This window comes from Bos indicus, chromosome 21, assembly GCF_029378745.1.
Source record: "Bos indicus isolate NIAB-ARS_2022 breed Sahiwal x Tharparkar chromosome 21, NIAB-ARS_B.indTharparkar_mat_pri_1.0, whole genome shotgun sequence".
In the NCBI taxonomy this organism is placed as follows: domain Eukaryota; kingdom Metazoa; phylum Chordata; class Mammalia; order Artiodactyla; family Bovidae; genus Bos; species Bos indicus.
Window position 1 is genome coordinate 55,004,246 of NC_091780.1, and position 22,805 is coordinate 55,027,050.

At 39.0% G+C, this 22,805-nt stretch overlaps 3 protein-coding genes across 14 annotated transcripts in view; 2 read left to right on the forward strand and 1 right to left on the reverse strand.

Annotated features, from left to right (window-relative positions):
• Positions 1–2,257, forward strand: part of PRPF39 (pre-mRNA processing factor 39) — a 35,107-nt gene extending 32,850 nt beyond the window's left edge. For all 6 annotated transcript variants that reach the window (XM_070775507.1, XM_070775508.1, XM_070775510.1 and 3 more), the window contains 3 exons: positions 728–802; positions 1,035–1,155; positions 1,427–2,257. In XM_070775507.1, the coding sequence (XP_070631608.1) occupies positions 728–802; positions 1,035–1,155; positions 1,427–1,483 (253 nt within the window). In that variant the 3' untranslated portion in view covers positions 1,484–2,257. The remainder of the gene's footprint in view (positions 1–727; positions 803–1,034; positions 1,156–1,426) is intronic.
• A 242-nt stretch (positions 2,258–2,499) lies between these two features.
• On the reverse strand, positions 2,500–12,742 carry FKBP3 (FKBP prolyl isomerase 3). The gene is made up of 7 exons (XM_070775515.1): positions 12,585–12,742; positions 10,155–10,256; positions 9,466–9,573; positions 6,499–6,634; positions 5,947–6,014; positions 4,143–4,240; positions 2,500–2,833 (listed from the first exon to the last, which is right to left on the reverse strand). The coding sequence occupies exons 1-7, from the start codon at positions 12,690–12,692 to the stop codon at positions 2,779–2,781; spliced, it is 675 nt and encodes a 224-aa protein (XP_070631616.1). The 5' UTR covers positions 12,693–12,742; the 3' UTR covers positions 2,500–2,778.
• Positions 12,743–14,181: 1,439 nt separating this feature from the next.
• The window catches only part of FANCM (FA complementation group M), a 103,859-nt gene continuing 95,235 nt past the window's right edge, over positions 14,182–22,805 (forward strand). For 3 of the 7 annotated variants that reach the window (XR_011562682.1, XM_070775503.1, XM_070775502.1), the window contains exons 1-3: positions 14,184–14,869; positions 15,452–15,624; positions 21,346–21,423. Coding sequence is in view for 5 of the 7 variants with exons in the window: in XM_070775503.1 (XP_070631604.1) it covers positions 14,344–14,869; positions 15,452–15,624; positions 21,346–21,423 (777 nt within the window). In the remaining 2 variants the exon portion in view is untranslated. Of the gene's footprint in view, positions 14,870–15,451; positions 15,625–21,345; positions 21,424–22,805 lie in introns of all 7 variants that reach the window. The other 4 variants (XR_011562683.1, XM_070775500.1, XM_070775501.1 and 1 more) reach the window with 3 other exon arrangements.

The window sequence follows — 22,805 nt, forward strand, 5'->3', positions numbered from 1 at the left end:
TGTTTTTGAAGTTGTAAGTTCCAGTTGAAACCTATAATTCATAGCCCATTAAATTTTTTAATTAAAAATTATCTTTTTAATCAACGATAATTATTCTGAAATTTTTAGTTCTCATTCAGTTTGTCACGTAGCCAAAGTTTAAATATAGTTTATCCTAACTGGTGGCAGGTGTCTTCAGTAAGCATTGTTAAATTAGATCTCAGAAGTACACAAATTATAGAACTGTCAGGATTCAAGGTTGTACTAGAAAAAAACAGTGTCAAGGTCACTGTCTTTGTTGTGTGATACAGCTCCTTAGGCCCTTCCCATGTGTTAAAAATAATAAACACACAGGTCTTGACCAGCATCCCCTCAAGCTCTAGCCCACTGTAGGGCAGAGAACAGGCACTTTTTCAGTATCTCAGTCAAAAATCCTGGGACTTACTGATCTTGTTTTGGGTCATATGATCACCTCTAAACCAGTTATTGGTCAGAGACATCTAGTAAGGTAATTGGCCAGGCCTCTATCTCTGAAGCCTCATTTGAACCACATGGACTGAGAAGGAAAGTGCAAGGCAAGCAAATAGAAAAGGTAGTTAGGGCTAGGTTTGTCTGCTTGCTTGTTTTTTCTTCTCAACGATGTTCATTTCTACTTGCCTTTGTTTCCGAGTGGAAGTAATTTGAAAACCTAAAAGTTTTAAGTTCGGCTTCTGTGTATTCCAGTGGATTGTTTCTCCTTCCCTCACAGGCTTTTGAATGCTTATGATGAACATCAAACACTCCTAAAAGAGCAGGATTCTTTAAAAAGAAAAGCAGAAAACGGGTATGTAACTTCCTGCTGAATCAGGAAAGGAAGCTTAAAAGAACACAGTTCATAGTGGAAATCCCTTTAAAAGTAATTATTACCTTTATGTTGTAATTTTTTTTCATGATTTGAAATCGTATGAAACAGTGTAGCCAAGAACTTCAGATTTGTACAAAGGTGACATTCGTCCATTTGTTAAAGTATTTGTCTATGGGAGTTCTGAAAGTTTCCATTTTGATCTTTTATTTAGATCAGAAGAACCAGAGGAAAAGAAAGCACACACAGAAGATACAACTTCGTCATCTACACAGATGATTGATGGTGATTTGCAGGCAAATCAAGCTGCATATAATTATAGTGCCTGGTATCAGGTAAGTTTACAGTTATAATTGATTTTTTTTTAATAGATGTTACTAGAAATTACATATATATAAATTAGGATAGTCTTTTTTTTTCCTTCTTTGGGGGAAGAAAAAACCTCTCTACTTTTGATCTGTGTGCAAAATATATTGTCTTTTTCAGCAGTGAACACATGCTTGTTTTCTTTAAATAGAAACCTGCTTTAATTAAATTTTTATATATGGAACTCATATATAAAAGTCATAGCTCTTGTATGCTGATACGTTTGCTTTTTCTTTTCAGTACAATTATCAGACTCCTTGGAATTATGGACAATATTATCCTCCTCCTCCAACCTGATAAGAAAATAAGATATCAGATGGAGTGTGTGAAAAGTATGATAGTATTTTTTTTAATGAGGGATGTAAACAGTACAAGCTTGTTGTATTTGATAACTTGTCTTCCCTGTTTCTGTGTAACATGGTTTGTTTAGTAATAGGGGAAAATGTCACTTAGTAGCTTACCACAGATACTATTTCCTACCATTTATAAAATTTACTTTTTATTGGAGAACTATTTTTTTGATTTTTTTGCATTAAGTGGTCTAGAATTCTTTTGCAATGCATTTGCAACAGAGTTTTGTAGCCTTAAGGGTAGGAAAAAAAACTGACTGCAAATCATGTCAGTGTAGTATAAGATTTTGAAAACACTTAAGGGCTGGTTATTAAGGATTTACCTCCTCTTTAAAAAAAAATGGATTTTTAACCTTTGCTGACAAGATACTGTCTGTGTGTTTTGATTATCCTTGTGAATTTGGATCTAACAGCAGAAACAATGCCTGTTAAAATATTGTCTTGGAATAGAGATAATAAATGAGGAAATGGAATGTTTGCATCCCTTTGAAAAAATGAAAATCATATCAAAACTATGTTGTTTCAGGAGACTTTGTATTTGGAATAGTCATGTTAAACTTGTGAGCAAGCTTTCATTTTGATCAAACTGATCATCTTCATTTTTGTAATAAAACTGAAGACTCATCCAATAATTGTTACGGATTTATTGGGGGGGATCACTTAAATTTATATTCATCATGCTTAGTGGTTTGTTTTAATATTAAATTTATATTCACCATGATTCTGAAGTATACTTCTCTTGAATTCAGCTGTTACCTTCTTGACAGAATTTCTTAAGTTTTGTAACCTTTTGCTTCTTCTCAATCTCTGCTTTTGCCTGCCTTATACAGAAATATTTAAATATTTTAAGATGAGTGTCTCTGGCAAGGCTGTCCAGACAAATTTACCGTTACTCCCTTGGTTTGGTGAACTCTTAGTACTGGTTAACCTAATCACAACATTAATATATTTATACCACACAAATCAAGACATTGAATACATTTTATTGAGCCTTTTAGTTTACAACATGAGGTAAAAGGCAAATCAGTTCTCTTTAAGTGATATTTTACACAACTGTAGTAAAATATTTTAAAGTTCAAGGGTTTATAATGGATTACATTTCTTAAAAGTTGAAGGATCAAGTAAACATGTTCTAACTTGAATTTTCCAGTTGACTCTTCGCTTAACAATAGTAACCAGTTCTAATTAGATACATAAGTTTCTTCATGGCCATGTTTTATTGTTGATGGTTTCTTAACTATTTCAGTCAATATCGACTAATTCCACTTCAAAAATAAGTTTTGCGTTTGGTGGAATTCTGTTGAAGAAGTTAAGGTAAATTTGATAGAAAGTTGCCTCTGTCCTCACTCCCAATAATCTTTGTCTAAAATTAGAATTTTAGATATTGGTAATTAGCTGCACAGGGAGGGCTTTATAGTTGACTCTGGGGCTGCTGCTGCTGCTAAGTCACTTCAGTCGTGTCCAAACTCTGTGCGACCCCATAGATGGCAGCCCACCAGGCTCCCCCGTCCCTGGGAGTCTCCAGGCAAGAACACTGGAGTGGGTTGCCACTTCCTTCTCCAGACACAGGGGCTAGTACATGCAAACCAAGAGTTTCCTAAAACTATTTTTGAATGGAGGTCAAAACCTGACAATATAGGTTGACTAGATAAATTGAGCTTAAACTAGGATCTTCCTGCATCACTAGGTACTCCCAGGTTAGCCACTACTTTATGAAGACTGCTACTCAGTACCTCCCATCCAACCCCAAAAGGTGATTTCCGTTTAGCTGGTGTATACGTTATATTAAAGTTCATATGAGGTATAGTATCGGATAGTTGCTGTGAATTTTCAGATGTTGAGTTTGGAAGAGTTATCTGACTGATCTTGAGATACTTAACATGAGACTGTGGGAGCTGCAGCTGGCCGTGGGATTTTGATAGGCTGAGAAGAAGGCTATTGTATTCCCAAGTAACTGTATTAATAACTGATAATACTAAAAAGGACTTCAAATTTCCTCCTCCCCTAAACTTATTCTAACTGGTCTAACTAGTCCATTGGAAATGGAACCAACAACTAAACTACCTTCCCACTTAGCTACTGGGTTGTTCTGCTTGTAACAGATTAGAATCATGGCTCTTCTTTTTTATTAATGTTCACACTGATGTTGGACCCATGGTCTTCATTTCACAACTGGTAATCCCCAACATGTGTTCAATTTCTAAGCTTTGAGAACCCAGTTCAATTGCCTGAAATTACATAGTAGCATAAAATCACCATGAGTCATATTTGAATTCTACAATTTGCTACAGTTGTTTATATTGAACATCTTACTCCTTGAAATTTTTCAAACATTAATAGTAGCTTTTCAAAGATAGAAACTTAAATCTCAGTTTAAGTCTTGAAAATTAAGAGCTTAAATAGGAAGGGGAAAAAAGATTCTAGCTCAAGCTCAGTAGAAAACGCTGTCTATATTGGAGGTGTGTTGACACACAAGCATCTAAATATCAGAAGACTGGTCTGGACATGTTCTCTATTCTAGAGGTTAATAACCTAGACAGCATCTTGCATGCCTTCAAGTGATCTTCAACTGTTTTTTCTTTTAATTACCAAGGAAAAAAGGATACTTGGCATCAGGCTGTCCTTTCTTTCCATAAGCCCATTCTGGTTCAATCTCCAGTCGAGCCTTTTCTCCTTTACTCATAGTCAAGAGTGCTTCATCCCACTAAAAGCGAGAACATCAAATTAAAACTAATGATACTTCACAAAAAAATACATGCAAAACCAGAAGAAAGGCAAGATTACATACAAAGTATTCTGTTACAAGACTTCATTATGTCCTAAGGTAATGTCCTTGAGTGAGCCCCTAAATCTGTGTCCTTCATTGTCAAATTAAGAAAAATTTAAGGACATATTAAACAGTTTTTTAGTATAAATACTTGAAGTCTTGAAAATGACAATGTCATTTTGTACAAATTTGGATCTTAGGCCAAATTATCAAAAATAAATCAACATAATGGAAGGATACAGAATGTATTAACTTATATAGACTCTGTTAAAATGTAACAGTTATATAAGCTCAGATGATACAGATTTGTCACATACTGGAAGTTAAGAATTTAGTTGAATAGAACAAACTTACAGTAAGCACATTAGTTATAGGAACAGAAAAATAGCTCAACTTGATATATCAACTTGGTATAATCAGGTAGTAGTAAAAGTGATTTTTCAACTAAACCTTTAGTTTCAAGATGTTGTACAATCCATTTTGGGCTCTGGATAAGATTGAGTAGTATTTTAGGTCTTAACGCAGTACAAAGAATAACACATTGAGGGTTCTCGTAACTGCACTTAAATAGGCATTTTTGTTATTAATGTTCTGAATACAAAGAATTTAGAACAATAAGCAGACCCTAACATGACAGCCTGATTCAGTTGAGGATGATGATCATCAGCTCTACTTTCTCATCTCCTTTTGTGCACTGCAATGGTCAGCATAGCTCAAGCCTAACTTTCATTTTTCTCAGTTTCCTTCTGTTACCTCTCACACATAAGGGTGGGTAAAGGGATGCTTATATTGGAAAGATTCTTCTTTTGGTGTTTGAGTAAATTGTGAGAGGTGAGAAAGCTACAGGAAAGACTCCTCAAGCTTCTGTCAGTACTCAGTGGAGCAGGTATTTTACGTTTCTGAATCGTGTGTAAGTGGTAACAATAGATATGTGACATTGTTCAGGAATCAGACAGATTTAGGAAACTTGTCAGTAATTCTGACAATTACTTCATGGAAAAAAATAATAAAAGGGGTAAGCATGGAAGGAAATAATATTTGAGTTTGTACTATATTACATGCTTTAAGTTATACCCATTTAATGTTTTAACAACCTTGGGGTAGGCTGTACTGTATGAAACCCAGAGAACTTAACTTGTGCCAGCTCAATTGGCAATGCCAGTGAAGTGAAAGTCACTCAGTTGTGTCTGACTCTGTGACCCCATGGACTACCCAGTCCATGGAATTATCCAGGCATGAATACTGGAGTGGGTAGCCATTCCATTCTCCAGGGGATCTTCCCAACCTAGAGATTGAACCCAGGTCCCCCACATTGCAGACGGATTCTTGACCAGCTGAGCCACCAGGGAACCCCTTGATATGAAACCCCAAAGTTTGTTTTTATTGTATCCCCAAACCTAATTCTGAGCAACTTCACTTTCACTTTTCACTTTCATGCATTGGAGAAGGAAATGGCAACTCATTCCAGTGTTCTTGCCTGGAGAATCCCAGGGACGGGGGAGCCTGATGGGCTGTCATCTCTGGGGTCACACAGAGTCGGACACAACTGAAGCGACTTAGCAGCAGCAAACCTAATTCATTATGTTACGCCACAGGCAGGATGGGCCAGAATATATACTGGCTCATGGCCAGTTTTTACTTACCCCTCGGATAACTTTGCCTATCCCAACCTTAAAACTTAAAGGCTTGGCATTTTTTTTCTTCTTTGAACCTGTAAAACAGATTTTCCTTATAATTAATGATGAAATTAAGTTCCAGTTGAAAAACATAGTTATTTAAGTCTTGAAATTGATTTCAGAACTTACCATGCTATGCATCTGAAAATAAAAATTCAGAAAGCCAAATAATTCATCAAGAAAATTTTGGATGTAAAAATAATTATGGTCTAAAGGAGGGAGAGGGAAAGGACCTATATTACACCATTAAAATAACACTATTCTGCCTTTTACATTAGAATACAAATGCCTGAATTTGGGGCATTAAAAAAGATTAGACCAAAAGGTCTTTATTTACATGCAGCCAACACGTAGTGAAGTAAAAACCTCTTACTAGTATTAGTAAATTACAAATGCAAAAAACTTCTGGGAAAAAAGTGACAGCCAAAAAAAAGGTACTGCCAACACAGATGTTTTGCGTGCCTTATGCCAAAATGATAAAATTACATTCAGACTTACTCGTTTGAATTTGAGACTTACTTGTTTGAATATTAGTATCAAAAACAGTCCCATCTTGTAGTGTTCCTGTATACCAGCAGTGAACAACATCTCCCTTTTTGGGAAAGTTGGTTTTATCTCCTTTTTTAAGAACAGATTTTGTATATTTTGGTGGACCCTAGAAACAAAAAAAACAAAACACAGTTGTTAACTCATGTCCTTTTTTTAGAAGGAGGACAAAGAGAATACTTAACACAGCCAACTGTGACCTAAGTCCAGTCAGGGTTTCACAGATTGGGTAACAAACTATTTTGCCTCTGATTGACCTCTCAAGTTAAAAAATTCACTGTCTCATTTTAAGTCTGTGATGAGAATATTAGTAACTGTTGTTCAGTTGCACAGTTGTGCCCGACTCTGCTACCCCATGGACTGCAGCACACCAAGCTTCCCTGTTCCTCACCATCTCCCAGAGTTTGCTCAAACTCATGTCCATTGAGTCGATGATGCCATCCAACCTCATTCTCTTACCCCATAACTAGCATATCTGTAATTTCAAAAAACTTCCAGCTTCTTTGGAAACCAGTGTTCTTTTGATAAGATTAATTATGCATCAAACAATAGAGTGAACCAGTTATTCCCAAGGTCAGAAATATTACAGGGATGTCACTGGCAGTCCAGTGTTTAAGACTGCATGCTTCCACTGCAGGGGGCATGGATTCAGTCCCTGGGTCAGGAAGATCCCCTGGAGAATGAAGCAGTAACCGACTCCAGTATTCTTGCCTGGGAAAACCCATGGCCAGGAGCCTGGCGAGCTACAGTGCATGGGGTTGCAAAGTCAGACAGGACTTAGCAACTAAACAACAGCAACAAAGAGCTTTCAGACAATGTTCTTTGCATTAAGATAAATAAAAGGTAGAGATAAATATAGATATCATGTGCTACGGGAACTTCTGACTTACATAAACAGTGAAGTCTGGGATGGTAAAAACTTCGGAGAAAGTGATGAGCCCAAGACCTGGGCCTTGAAGGGGACACAGAACTGACAAACAGAAGAAATTAAGAGAAGAAATACACTAAGCAAGAAATAAAAGTATGGACAGTTTACTGACAATGAGCAGACATTTGTGACCGAAGAATATTTCTATAGAAGTAGTAAATATGGAGCTGGGCAGGGGCCAGACATTGGAAGGTTTTGTAGGCCAGAGATGCAATCCAATAGAAATAAGAGAGTCACAAATGTAATCTTAAGTTGTCTAGTTGCCACATTAATATTTCAACATATAATCAACATTAAAATATTGAAATATTTTATATTCTTTTAAAAAAATCATACTAAGCTTTGAAATTTCATATTTTATACTGAAGGCACACTTCAATTCAGAGTGGCCACAAAGTGCTCAGTAGCCGTATGTGGCTAATGACTATTCTGGACAATGCAGTTCTAGACAGTACAGAACTACTGAAGATTCTTGAGCAGGGTGAAGTTTGCAAAATATTTTAGAAAGCTTATTACTAGAATAGCTATTTGGGGCTGAATGATGAAGAAAGAGACTGGAGGCAGATTAGTGACTTTTTCCACACTCCAGGTCTGAGGCCTTGGAAGGCCTGAGAATCAAAAAGGAATGGATGAAGATTTGAAAGAGATGTTTGAGAGCCTCAGATCTGAGGGAGACATGAGAAGGAAAAGAAAACCAATTCAGAGAGCTTTTAAGCTGGGAAGAAGAGAACAGTTACAACTATTAGTATGTATGTTGATATTCTGGTAGAAGAGAACAAAGGGGTATATAATGAGAAAGGAATAAGACAGAGTTGAGAATTTGTGTGAAAATATCAAGAAGTTCATGTGGGCAATGGATGGGGGATTGAGCAAGGGATAGTATAAAAGTTGCTGAGTAGCAATGAAACTAGAAAACATGCTTAGCTGATTTTAAGAATTTATACAAAGCCCAGTAAAAAGTTTTATACTTCTATTTCTTCACAAAGCTTGCTCTGCAGTCCCAAAGTATGAAGAGAGAAAGCAGACAGGAGGGACCAGGACAGTACTGGCCCAGAGGTTATGGAACCCAGGCACCAGGAAGACAATGAGAGTACATGAAAAACAGGGCTCATGCTGACCAGTTAAATGAAAAGAGGTCTTGAAGAAAAGGATATAGTTTAGGACTCTCATAAGATCTCTCTAAATTGTCTCCAACCCTTACGACTTTTAACTCAATCCCTTGATATATTATCTGCCACCTCATACCTCCCTCCCTCTAATTTTCTGGAAGATAATCTATGTTGCCAATTGCTTTTGTAACCCTTCTAGTAATTATTACACTTTGTTTACCTTAGTAGCTGCAAAAATTTTGCCCAGTATATAAAACGTTTATCAAATTATTGTCACTGATACTAACACTGCTAGGAATGAGTGAGCTTAGTTACTAGCAAGATATTATCAAAAGTGGCAAGATAATAATTTAGCTCTCGTGAAGCTTTTCTAAGAGCTGTCCTTAGCTCTAGAAAGGCTGTCCATTTGCAGAAAGAGTTTTATCTGGTTCTTCCAACCTTGTTACCAAAATGAAAAACCTGGGTTGGGAAAGATGAGGCAGATAAACCCACATCCCGCAGTGAGGCTCGAATTAATTACTTCCATTGCCAAGGAAATCATGTACATTAGAAAAAGGCTAAAAATAATCAAAAGGAAGTTTCTTTCACTCAGTCCAACTTGGCTATAGAATAGGATCTTAAAATAGCTCTGAAAGCTCAGAACTTCTGGCCAGACACAGAGGCAATGTAAAATACAAAGTTAGAGGTATTTCACAGGAAAGGCTTACTAACTGTAAACCATTGGTTCTTGGGGTTTTTTTCTTACTGAGTACACTAAAGGGAGAAAACACATTCCAAATCACTGTTTGGCTCACTGAAAGTGGCCATATTCAACCCCATCTTATTATGAGAAACCAGTGCTGTAAAGCAAATACTTTTTCTCATTCACCTGAGAAATAAAGTAAGAATCCATTATATACAAACCTCATCCAGAGTCTCTTCAGACTTGGTTTCTTTGGGTTTATCTTCATTAAGCTTCACATTTTTCACCTGCTCAGACACTTTACTTATACTTTCAGTACCCTTGAAACGCTGTAAGGGAAATGATCTGATGTTTATCAGATTCATTCTGGCTAAAAACAAAACTCTTACGGTAAGCATTTTAATCAACAAATTATGTATCTCAAACTATCTCACAAAATAAATTCTGAAATGAGACTGATACCCTTTAGAAAGACCAACTCAGACTCAGAGGTATGAATACTATTCAATTAATTCTTTAATTTTGTGTGTGTGTGTGAAAGGTGGTCATTTCATAGTTAACATATATCAGGAAGAATTTCTTGAAATCTGCTTTTTTAAAGGCTCAGTGTAGATCTAACTTTAAATTATTAATGAAATGCAGCTGATTTTAGATTTATAACTTTTCAGCATCCTTAAGAATTTGCTAACTTAAGCTTCCAGGGAATTATTTTTAAAAAATCTGTTCTTATTCAAAATATCAAAACATCCCGCCATATGGCAGATTAGCCATGCTAAATTTGACAATCCATTTATGATTATAGTTAAGAAAAAGTGCAAGTGGAAAAACATCACCATAATCTGCAAGTAAATGCATTTAAAACTTCTTTTGGGAATAAAATACCTAAAGTGATACAATGATAAGTACTCACCTTACTTTCGAAAAGATGGTTATAGGCTGTAACCAAATGGTCCTTATTAGCTGTCTTGGCCACATTTTTAATGTTACCTAGTAATTTATGTTCTGCAAGAAACTGTAAAGAAAAAATTCTGGTCAGTCAAAATAATTTCCCTCATGTAAGAGAGGGTGTAAAACTAGAAAATGAACTTTTATGTTAGCAATTATGAAGCAAGTATGTTTTCAATCATACTACTGATAAATGAAACATTTTATTTTATACTGTGTGCATGTGTTAGTCACTCGCTCTGTCATGTCCAACTCTCTGCAACCCCATGAACTGTAGCATGCCAGACTCTTCCGTCCATGGAACTCTCCAGGCAAGAATACTGGAGTGGGTTGTCATTACCCTTCTCGAAGGGATCTTCCCAATCCAGGGATCGAACCCATGTCTCCTGCATTTCAACTGGATTCTTTACCATCTGAGCTATCAGAAGCCCAATGATAAATGAAACCATTATATTTTATACTCCGTAACAAAAACAAGATTTAAGGAAGGTTAAAAAAAAAAACCATACTGTGTACATATGAGCACACTTTTAACAGCAAGCGCATTTTGGTAACTGGGCAAAGCTACTCCCAGCAGGATGTTACTCCCAGCAGGATGTTACTTGGCCCCTGCCCTGGGAGCCTGTTGGGTTTAGCTATCTTGACGTACATGTAACCCAGTCTTGGCACACCCAAAAGCACTGTTACACAACTCTGGATACATAGTGGTTGAATGTATAGGCTGTGGTGTCAGACCATTTAGGTTAAAATCCTAGCTGTCTGATTTTAGACAAGGGATTAAGCTGTCTCAAAGGCTCGGTTTCTACATAGTGCTGAAAGATCAATAACAGCATCCTATGTCAGAGGCTTCTTGTAAAGATAAATGTAGTAATCCATTTTCAGTCACACAGAAGAACTCAATACATATTACCTATTTGACTTATAAAATAATGTATTTAACCTAACAGAATTCCATTTCTCTCAAATATAAGACTAAGTTGTCAGATGAACACCAAAATACCACTACTGAAATATCAAATCATCAAAGTCATGTACCTTCATCTTGAAATCGTGTATTTCATCTACTCTATTATTTCAGTGAAATATGAATTGGCTTAAGAGAAAATAATTCCACTAAAATGGCACAATAGTATAAACTGGTATCTCTGAGGCATGTTCTTTTCATTTCACCCTTGTTTCCCCAAACAGTATAGTTCTTGCTGTACATGTTGTAAAGTATTTGCAGATGTCAGGATTATCAATCAGGAGTGTGAAGCAAGAGGGACAATAACTGGATCAATATCTCTCCTTCGAAATCCTGCAAAATTATAAACTACAAGCTTCTCAAGAGCCCGCATGCAATTTTTCTAAATGAAGTTTAGGAATTAAGTTAAAAATGGTTGGGATACTACATTTAGACTGTGGCCTTCATTTTCCCTATATGGGAGATGCTGAGGGCACACAAATTTGTACAGTCGTTCAGCAATTTAAGATATCTGTGCTAAATCGCTTCAGCCATTTCGGACTCTTTCCGACCCTATCGACTGTAGCCTGCCAGGCTCCTCTGTCCATGGGAATTCTTCAGGCAAGAATACTGGAGTGGGTTGCCATTTACTCCTTCAGGGCATCTTCCTGACCCAGGGATCGAGAACCCGCGTCTCTTAGGTCTCCTGCATTGAAAAGCGAGTTCTAATTTAAGATATGAATGATATTAATTTCCGAAGAAAAAAAAATCCGTCTGACAAAAATAACTTTTGACTACAGAGGATGGTTAAAATGGAGACTGTGCTGAAAAATGCGGGGCGTAAAAGTATGAAGAATGTCAAATAGATTTCTTAGTTTATAACAATAGGAGACCACTGTACACAAAATACGCGAATAACTCCCCTAAACATAAGAGTGAAAAGGTCATTTGAAGGGTCGGTATTTTAAAAGTTAATCTCCAAACTATACGTTGTTAAAAAAAAAAAAAACAAAAACACTTATTAGTGTTGAGTGTTCGGTAATCGATGAGAAAGGCAAATCGCAATCCGAAATCTTTTCCCTAGTAACATACACTCCCCTCCAGGGATCTCAACCAAGCCTCCAGTCCTCGGGCTCCCATCTCAACCCCCAGTATCTCCTGGGTTCCTTCTCTTTCAAGGCCTCCACCCTCACTCAAGGATGTCAGTAAGGTTCTAAATCTCCGATTCCTGCGTGCCCCAAAAGATAAAGCTGCTCCACTCGCCCAAGCAGGGCCGGCCTGAGGGGCGGGAGCGCGTCTCGGCAGCGTACGCGGGGCCGCTCCGGCCTTCAGGCCGCGGGCCGCTGGAGAGCGAGGGCGGGGGCACGGAGGAATAAGGAATGTATGGGCATCTACGGGGGGGTGAAGTGTCCCTCAGCCGCACCAGCCCGGCCGCCCCGCCAACTCCGGTACCGAATCTGAACCGTGATCCTGCAGAAACTTGATAATGTCCTTCTTGGGGAGCTGCTCGCTGCGCAGCTGCTCCACGGTCCAGGCCCGCTGCGGAACGGCCGCCGCCATCTTCCCCCGCTGCCTCCGCTTTACTGAGCCGGCCCGCCTGGCTTCAGCATCGCCCCGCCCCATGGGCGTGGCGCGAGTGCCACTCGGAGCTCGAGGGGGCGGAGTCACCGCGATACCCCGCAGGATTGGGGCCAGTGTTTGAGCGACGTCAAGGCTGTGCTCTGCGGGCCTCTTTGTTGAGTCCCGGGTAAAACCCGCTGAGGTGGCCGCGAAGACTGACTCCGCAGAAAAGCTCAACATATCGTCTGTTCACAGTTGGGACCCTTGTGAGGCGACGATCGCCGGTGGTAGCGATTGTTTACCAGCCATTACCCACACTTGTATATTACCGACAAGCTGCTGTGCACTTAAAAGTCGATAATCTGAAGAAAACAACAGTATTCAGGCGTCTAATCTCATTTTACCTAGTTCTACCCTAAAAATTCACACCTGAATTGGCTCAGTCCTTGTCCATCAGAACAACCTATATCCTACCACTTCCCTTTTAAAACTCACACAAATGAAACTAGAAGAGCAACCTGTTCCCTTTCCCTTCCCAAATACAAACACACGATAAACAGTTTGTCTAAAAGCAAGTCCAGACACATGACCAAATAAAACGAAGTAGAGTAGCTACACACAAGACGATGCTTGCTGATGGTGGTGATGAGGCGGGTGACATTGTTAGTGGTCCAGGTAACCTCATGATGTGTGTGTACTTTTCCTCAATATACAAGGAAACAAATCTACAGAGGTTACTCAAAGTATCCAGGTTTAGAGTAGAGAAATCCAGAATTGTATCCAAGTTGGAAGTAGAATTTCTGCTATCGCTAGAGTAGAAAAATATCACCCAGACGCTGATTTTACTGCTGTATATCGTTTATGAAGATGTAATGATGGAGCATCAGGACACTTTTTTTCCTTCGGAATGTTCCAACGAATATCAGGACCAAACCATTCACTTCCCTTTAAACAATAAAAATATTAAGATAGGAGGCTGCTACTCCTGAAAAAGAGAGCTGGCATTTTGTTTTCTCAGTCTGGATAAAGAAATAAGAGGTGTTATTTAATTTTGTATAAACACTTTTGTTTTTCACCTCATCTACCGATTTAAAAATACAGCCAACAACAAGGAATAAGGCACGTTAGACGCTCAGTAACGTTAAATTAAAAAAAAAAAAATGGGTATGCATTGTTTCAGGACCTCAAGGTTATTTCAGTTCAGTTCTGTCGTTCAGTCGTGTCCGACTCTTTGCGACACCGTGGACTGCAGTAAGGCAGGCTTCCCTGTCCATCACCAACTCCCTTATTTACTATATCATTTTAAGCAATATCACTTGACCCATAACGCCAGGACATATAATCACTTATTGGAAATGGAACCCAAATTTAGAGTCGGTACAAAAATTGACAAGGGGACAAAATTTAGAGTAACTCCACGATAACGCGCATGCGTCTCCTAGTGGACCGCGGGGTTTCCGGGAAGACCGCCAATCATATTCCCCACGCAAACTCAGTGGCTGCACTTTGAACAGGATAAACTGGCCTCAGTCCCGCCCCCTGGTTCCTCTGTGTTTTTTACGCGAAGGTAACCGATGGGGATTGGAACGGAGGCTGTTGAGCTGCAGCAGCTGCTGGCGTCTGAGGGGAGCCTTCTGTGGTCGTCGGCCTAATGAGCGGACGGCAAAGAACGCTTTTCCAGACGTGGGGCTCGAAAGTTTCTCGGTCCACTGGGGCTCCTACTTGCAACTCTGGAACTGAGCGGCCTCAGAACACAGGCATCTCCAGGGCGCGTTTTCCTGCAGTGGCAGAGGCGGCAGGGGCGGCAGAGGTTGAGCCCGAGTCAGACGATGATGTGTTGCTGGTCGCGGTGTACGAAGCAGAGAGGCAGCTCAATCTAGAGAATGGCGGGTTCTGCACCTCAGCGGGCGCCCTGTGGATTTACCCTACTAATTGCCCAGTGCGAGACTACCAGCTGCACATCGCCAGGACCGCCCTGTTCTGCAACACGCTGGTCTGTCTGCCCACCGGGTTGGGAAAGACCTTTATTGCCGCTGTGGTCATGTACAATTTCTACCGCTGGTTCCCTTCTGGCAAGGTGGTTTTCATGGCCCCCACGAAACCCCTGGTGACACAGCAGATCGAGGCTTGCTACCGGGTGATGGGTATCCCGCAGTCCCACATGGCCGAAATGACAGGTATCTTAGAAACAGTGGACTAACTTGAAATTAAGAGCTGGGCACCCAGGGGAAAGCACGTGTTCTGATGGAACTAGCGCCAAAGGAATTCCAGACCTATGTGGAATAGACCCCAGATCACAGTATGCTTATTTTACTTCTGTCTTGAAACATCATCTCCTTGTAGCAAGTCCAGCTCTAATAGGGTTGCTTTATTCAATCTTCAGAGAATTTCTGTAACTTGTCAAAGCATTTTGAAGTGGTTATGTGTGTATACCTCATTGGTAAGTGGAAGTGAGGTTTTCTGCCTTTCTTGTTCAGAAGGATTTCCCAGGTGAAGAATTTTCTTCTCTTTAAGTATTATGTCATTTTACAAGGATTCTCTAAAGGCAGTCTAGGTGTGATTTTCAGTATAAGCCGGCATTGACATCTGGACCACAACAAAGCTTTAAAATGTTGCTTTCTCATATTTGTCAAATTAGCACCTTGGAAGCAGATCACCAATGCAGGAATGCATTCTGAAAATAGGCTAGGCTGTTTACATGTTACAGGTAACAGTCTGAAGTGTAGAATGTGTGATGTCACTTTTTTTTTTTTTTACAGGATCTACTCAAGCTTTCACCAGGAAGGAAATCTGGAGCAGTAAGAGGGTTCTTTTCCTTACGCCTCAAGTCATGGTAAATGATCTTTCTAGAGGAGCTTGCCCAGCTGCTGAAATAAAGTGTCTAGTTATCGATGAAGCTCATAAAGCCCTTGGAAATTATGCTTATTGCCAGGTAATCTTGTTAAAAATATTTTATAGTGTAAAATATTGTTGTAGAGCATTTTGGGGAATACTTTTTAATGATGGAAGTTACTGATGGCATTATTATTATGAAAAGCTTTATACCTATTATCCCAACAGATGGTGATAGAAATACTTTCCTTCATCTGTTGAAATCAGTGTCTCTGCTGGTTTCTTTTTTTTTTTTTTTTAACTTTAACAAGACCATTAGTGTCAGATGTAGATGATGAGAACCTCCTTGATCCAAAGTAGGGTATGGATGGAGACTTGAGACTAAGATAGTAGTCAAAAGATTGGTAATGGATACACATTGTTATTCCCTGTCAGGTAAAACAGTAACTGAGTTATTGTTTTGAAAAATGAATGACATAATGTATGTAACATACCTACACTGCCTTCCAGTTAAGTACTATGAGAATATAAAGTACAAAAGTGAGGAGGTGGGATATGGCTGGAGAGGCACTTAACATCAGGTCATGAAGGCATTTGTATTCTGTGCTAAGCAGTTTGAATGCCCTTTGTAGGTCTTAGGGGATGTAGATGGTAGAGACTCACTGAAAAATGTTTAGCTGGGGTGATACTTAGGCCTTAGGAAGCATCACTATGAACAAAGCTAGCAGAGGTGATGGAATTTTCAGTTGAGCTATTTCAAATCCTAAAAGATGATGCTGTGAAAGTGCTGCACTCGGTATGCCAGCAAATTTAGAAAACTCAGCAGTAGCCCCAAGACTGGAAAAGGTCAGTTTTCATTCCAGTCCCAAAGAAAGGCAATGCAAAAGAATGTTCAAACTACCACACAATTGTACTCATCTCACACACTAGCAAAGTAATGTTCAAAATTCTCCAAGCTAGACTTCAATAGTACATGAACCAAGAACTTCCAGGTGTTCAAGCTGGATATAGATAAGGCAGAGTAACCAGAGAGCAAATTGCCAACATCTGTTGGATCATGGAAAAAGCAAGAGAGTTGCTTTTTGGACTACTTCTTTTGTATCTATCTCTGCTTTATTGACTATGCCAAAGCCTTTGACTGTGTAGATCACAGCAAACTGTGGAAAATTCTTTAAGAGATGGGAACACCAGACCTCCTTACCTGTCTTCTGAGAAATCTGTGTGCAGGTCAATAAGCAACAGTTAGAACCGGACATGAAACAACGGACTGGTTCCATATTGGGAAAGGACTACATCAAGGCTGTATACTGTCACCCTGCTTATTTAACTTATATGCAGAGTACATCATGCTAAATGCTGGGCTGGATGAAGCACAAGCTGGACTCAAGATTGCCAGGAGAAATATCAATAACCTCAGATATGCAAATGAAATCACTATTATGGCAGAAAGCGAAGAGGAACTAAAGGGACTCTTGTTGAAAGTGAAAGAGGAAAGTGAAAAAGTTGGCTTAAAACTCAACATTCAAAAAACAAAGATCATAGCATCCAGTCCCATCACTTTATGGCAAATAGGTGGGGAAACAATGGAAACAGTGACAGACTTTATTTTCTTGGGCTCTAAAATCATTGCAGATCGTGACTGCAGCCATGAAGTTAAAAGATGTTTGCTCCTTAGAAGAAAAGCTATGACCAACCTAGACAGTATATTAAAAATCAGAGACATTGCTTTGCCAGCAAAAGTCTGTCTGGTCAAAGCTATGATTTTTCCAGTGGTCATGTATGGATGTGAGAGTTGGACCATAAAGAATTCTGAGTGCCAAAGAATTGATTCTTTTGAACTGTGGTGTTGGAGAAGACTCGAGTCCCTTGGACTGCAAGATCGAACCAGTCAATCGTAAAGGAAATCAGTCCTGAATATTCATTAGAAGGACTGATGCTTAAGCTGATGTTCCAATACTTTGACCACCTGATGCAAAGAACTGTCTCCTTGGAAAAGACCCTGATGCTGGGAAAGATTGAAGGCGGGAGGAGAAGGGGATGACTGAGGATGACATGGTTGGATGGCATCACCGACTCAATGGACATGAATTTGAGCAGGCTCTGGAAGTTGGTGATGGATAGGGGAGCCTGGCATGCTGCAGTCCATGGGGTCGCAAAGAGTTGGACACAACTGAGTGACTGATCTGGGGTGATACTTCAGATTTAAAAGAGATTAGAGGTGAGAAGGGTAAAGGCAGGGAATACAATGAGGGATCGGGGGAATTTAAGATGACTCCCAGACTTCAAACTTGGAAGATTGCCAGGATGGTGATGCAGTTAGTCAAATGGAGTTCTGGAAGCAGAGAACATCTGAGGTACTGTGGAAGGAGTGTGTGCAGTTTTAGATTGTTGAATTTGAGGTGTATGTGAGGAATCCAGGAGTAGATATTCAGTAGGGAGTGGGTGACAGAGAAGTACAGATCTCAGTGGAAAGTTCTGAGATAGAGATACACATCTGGAAACCATCAACATATAGGTGGTAGGTAGTTAAAACAGTAATAGCTAGTGATACTAGGGAGAGGGAGTAGAGTCAGCATAGAGAGAAAGTTGATTTTATTTAGTGCAAAGTGATGAATTTTACTGCCAGTTTGTGATTTTGTAAAGCAGTTTTGGGGGGGACTTTGAGTATTATATCTCTGTATTTTCTTCTTGAGAATTGTCATCTTAGAGTTGATGTCAGCCGGGAAATGGGTATATTTTTCCATTCATGTCTTTCCAAGTTAAATTAATACCCAGTGTGTTAAAAGTTTCTGCTTGGAGAGGGGCATTTATAAAAGTTTATTCTAACTGTATGGAATTTATTTTGTACATTTGTATATTTATGCTCAGTCTCTCAGTCGTGTCCAACTCTTGCAACCCCATGGACTGTTGCTCACCAGGCTCCTCTGTCCATGGGATTCTCCAGGCAAGAATACTGGAGTGGGTTGCCATTTCCTCCTCCAGGGGATCTTCATGACCCAGGGATCAAACCCAAGTCTCTTGCATGTCCTGCATTTGCAGGCAGATTCTTTACCACAGAGCCACCTGGGTAGCCAAAGCTTATATATAGCAACTTAAAAAAAAAAAATTTACTTATTCTGGTCACACTGCATGCTTTGCAGGATCTCACTTCCCTGACCAGTGATTGAACTTGGGCCATGGCAGTGAAAGCCTGAAATCCTAACCATTAGGCAATCAGAGAACTCCCTTTAGCAAATTTATTTTCAAAAAATTTCTTGGTATTAGGTGATTTTTTTTTTCTTAACTACAAGGCCTAGGCTTTTATTGAGTACAGTGAAACATGACTGACTTCTTTAATATCTAGATAGCACTGCAAGTTCTTTTAAGATTTTTTTTTGATGTGGACCATTTTTAAACTCTATTGAATTTGTTACAGTATTTCTTATGTTTTATGTTTTTTCAGTATTGAATTTTTTAAAGTGTTGTTTCTGTTTTATGTTTTTTGGCTTTTTTGGCCGAGAGACATGTGGAGCCTTAGCTCCTTGACCAGGGAGTGAACCTGCGCCCCCTGCATTGGAAGGCAAAGTCTTAACTCCTGGACCTCCAGGGAAGTCCAAAGCACTGAGGGTTTATACTGCGTTGAATATTGCAGATAGCTTCCAACAGGCACACAGCTTGTTGAGGAAGGTAGCTTCCTGGATTACAAACACAAAACCACTTCTACAAAATGTTTGAGAATCCCTCCTGGAAAGAAAATAATATATCTGGGATTTTATCTTTTATCAGTTGTTAATTAGGACAATTGTTCTTAAGTCTCCTCCATTAAGCTGTTTTGTTTTTTTTTTTTGGCCCTTGGCAGCAAAAGTGCAGAGCCCTAGCCACTGGACCACCAGGAAATTCCCTATAATGTTTTGTCTTTGATATCTATTCTGTATCATGTTTTTAAAAGCTCTATAAATGGTATTTTTTGAGTGTTAATCAATATTCAGTTTTCTTTTCATTGATTTCATCATTGACATGGGTAAAAATTAGAGCAGTGTTAAGGTAACCTGGTTTTAGCACTATTTACAATAGTAAGACATGGAAGTAACCCAAATGTGCATGGACAGATGCTTGGGTTAAGAAGATTTGTCATGTGTATATGCCAAATGTGTGTTACACACACACATATACATACATACATACATACTTGGTGTCTCAATTGGTAAAGAATCCTTCTGCAATGCAGGAGGCTCAGGTTTGATCCCTTAGTCAGAAAGATCCCCTGGAGAAGGAAATGGCAACCCACGCCTGGAGAATCCCATGGACAGAGGAGTCTGGCGGGCTACAGTCCATGGCATTGCAAGAGTTGAAATCAATTTAGTGACCAAACCACACACATGCACACACACACAATGGAATATTACTGAGCCATACAAAGAGTGAAATACTTTTAGCATTCAGTGAAATAAGTCAGAGACAAATACTATACGATATTAGTTACAGAAACAGACTTATAGACATAGAAAACAAACTTAGTTACCAGAGGGGAGAGGGGAAGGGGGACAAATTAAGGATAGTATGGGATTAACAGATACAAACTACTGTATGTAAAATAGATAAGCAGCAAGGGTTTACTGCAGAGCACAGGGAATTATGCCCATTATCTTATAGTAATTTATAATGAAATATAATATGCAAAAATACCAACTCACTATGGTCTACACTTGAAACTAAGACAGTATTGTAAACTATACTTCAATTAAAAAATAATCATCTGCTTTTAGTTTCCTCCAGCTAATGTGAAACTATGGATATTAAAAGCTGTTCTGCAACTCGGTTTACTTAGGGGCCTTTGATTCTGTATTGGGGCATATGCTGCTGCTGCTGCTAAGTCGCTTCAGTTGTGTCCAACTATGTGCGACCCCATAGACGGCAGCCCACCAGGCTCCCCCGTCCCAGGGATTCTCCAGGCAAGAACACTGGAGTGGGTTGCCATTTCCTTCTCCAATGCATGAAAGTGAAAAGTGAAAGTGAAGTCGCTCTGTCGTGTCCAACTCCCAGCGACCCCATGGACTGCAGCCTACCAGGCTCCTCCGTCCATGGGATTCTCCAGGCAAGAGTACCGGAGTGGGGTACCATTGCCTTCTCCGATTGGGGCATATGGGAATCTGGTAAATTATACCAGAAGTGGGTGTTGAATTCTAAATGCAAAGCCTAGAATGATGCTTTGGTGCCACTGAGGAAATATTTTAGGATTTAAAAGGGGATTTAAATTTTAAGAATTATCCCAAATTAACGTTATTCTTTTATGAATAAACTTAATTTAAAAATTGTGACCCTTCCACCTGAAATCTAACTTCTTTAAAATTTTTCCTAAACAAAGCTTTTTTTCATTTCAAATCTAATTTCATGTTGGTATTTAATTGTTTTCTATTTTTATGTTATGATTTATCTTAATCTGGCAGGTGTACCTATGGATATAGCTGTAAGACTAGACTGTGACCTGAGCAATGGAGAATAGACTTGATCTTTTTCTACCGTTTGCTCTTGAATTATCCCTCTGCATATTTTGATTTGCCTCAGTATAGGCCTTGATGTTGTAGCTTTATATGCAAAAATACACTGAATAGTTTTAAAGAAACCCTAAAGTGTTTCTCATTGGTGTAGAGTATAAACCTAAATCATTTGCTCTTCAGACAACATAACTAATGATGATTCTGTCTGCTAGCCCATCAGTACTCTAAATAAGGAACAATGATAATGGACCATATATAATAGCTTGTGTAACAGAATTGTTTTTACTTTTGTGTTGGATAGATGAACTTAAAGAATTGGCTTTTTTCTTTTCTTTTTTTTTAAGGTTGTAAGAGAACTAGTCAAATACACGAATCACTTTAGAGTCTTGGCTCTTAGTGCCACACCAGGCAGTGATATAAAAGTAAGTAAAGTTTATTTCCATTTAAGAAAATAAGGACTTTTGTATGCTACCAAATCAGTTTCCCACTCTAGTATTTAACATCAGGAGTACAACATTTCTTACAAGATGCCTTCCTTTTCTTCTATGGTTGCAGGAAATTGTCTACCTTAGTAGTTTTCAGACTTCAGTGTGCCAAAGAATCACTTGACACTGTTAAATTGTTAGTGTTTTCAGTTCTTTTTAAATTTTAGCTTGAAATGACTTTAGACTTCCAGAAAATATGCAAAAATTAAAGTCTCTGTATATCCTTCACTCAGCTTCCCCTAATGTTACCATTTTACATAATTGCAGTCAAATGACCAAAACCAGGAAGTTAACACCGGTACAGTACTAGTGACTCATCTGCAGACCTTATTTGAATATCGCCAGCTTTCCCACCAGTGTCCTTTTCTGCTCCTGGCTCCAGTCCACAATCCCACACTGCCTTTAGTTATCTTGTCCCCTCAGTTCCTTCGCAGCTGTGCCATTTTGTCTTCTGTGACCCCGACACTTTTGAAGAGTAGGTGTCAGTTATTTTGTAGAATATCCCTCCATTTGCAGTTGTCTGACGTTTTCTTAGGGCTTCCCTGTTGGCTCAGTGATGGCTGGAGTGAAACTATGTGTGCGTTTTGGACAAGAATACCCCAAAAGTGGTGCTGTGCCTTTCTTAGAGCATTGCACAGAGAATACATGATAATTTGTCTTTTTACTGGTGCTGTTAATCTTGACTTGGTTAAGATGATGCCTTTCTGGTTTTTATACTGTAAAACTCCTGTTCTTCCCTTTGTAATTAAGTCTGTTGTAGGGGAGATATTTTAGCACCCAGTGATGGTTCTTGCTTGCAACAATTATTTCTGTGTTGTTTGCCTAATCATTATTTCCTTTTTTTTTTTTTATTTTACATTTTTAAAATTTTGAATTCTCCTGTAGTGAAGAGCTGTCTTCTTATTTGTTTTGATTTCAGTTCTTTACATCAGTAGGGACTAATGGAGATCCATACATATATATATACTGAACTACAATCCAGTACCATGACTAATAATTTTTTGTTCAGATTGTTTTAGATTTGGCTCCTGGGAGTTCCTTGAAGATGGCTCCTGTGCCTTTAGAAAGCACTCTTTTGCTTGCTTGTTTTGAATACTTCCTAACCTACTGGAATCACAAGATATTTTATGCTCATTTAGTATTTTTCCTGTTCCCTCTGTGGAATGAACCATTTCTCCAGGGAGCTTGGATTTCCTTTATCGGAGGACGGTGAAAATGCAGATTTTGAGCCATGTCCCATGCCATTCTAATTTAGTGGTTCTGAATGGTCTTTTGTGTTGGGTTTTGGATAACTTCAAAGATAGCTTTCAGTTCTGCCA

Bases quoted from the DNA above. Each gene is read 5' to 3' on its own strand.
- FKBP3 (XM_070775515.1), bottom strand. From the start codon at position 12,692: ATGGCGGCGGCCGTTCCGCAGCGGGCCTGGACCGTGGAGCAGCTGCGC. The intron at 9,574-10,154 runs GTGAGTACTTAT...TTTCCCTTACAG, and splicing joins ACCATCTTTTCGAAAGTAAG to CGTTTCAAGGGTACTGAAAG. The intron at 4,241-5,946 runs GTAAGTAAAAAC...TCTCGCTTTTAG, and splicing joins TAGGCAAAGTTATCCGAGGG to TGGGATGAAGCACTCTTGAC.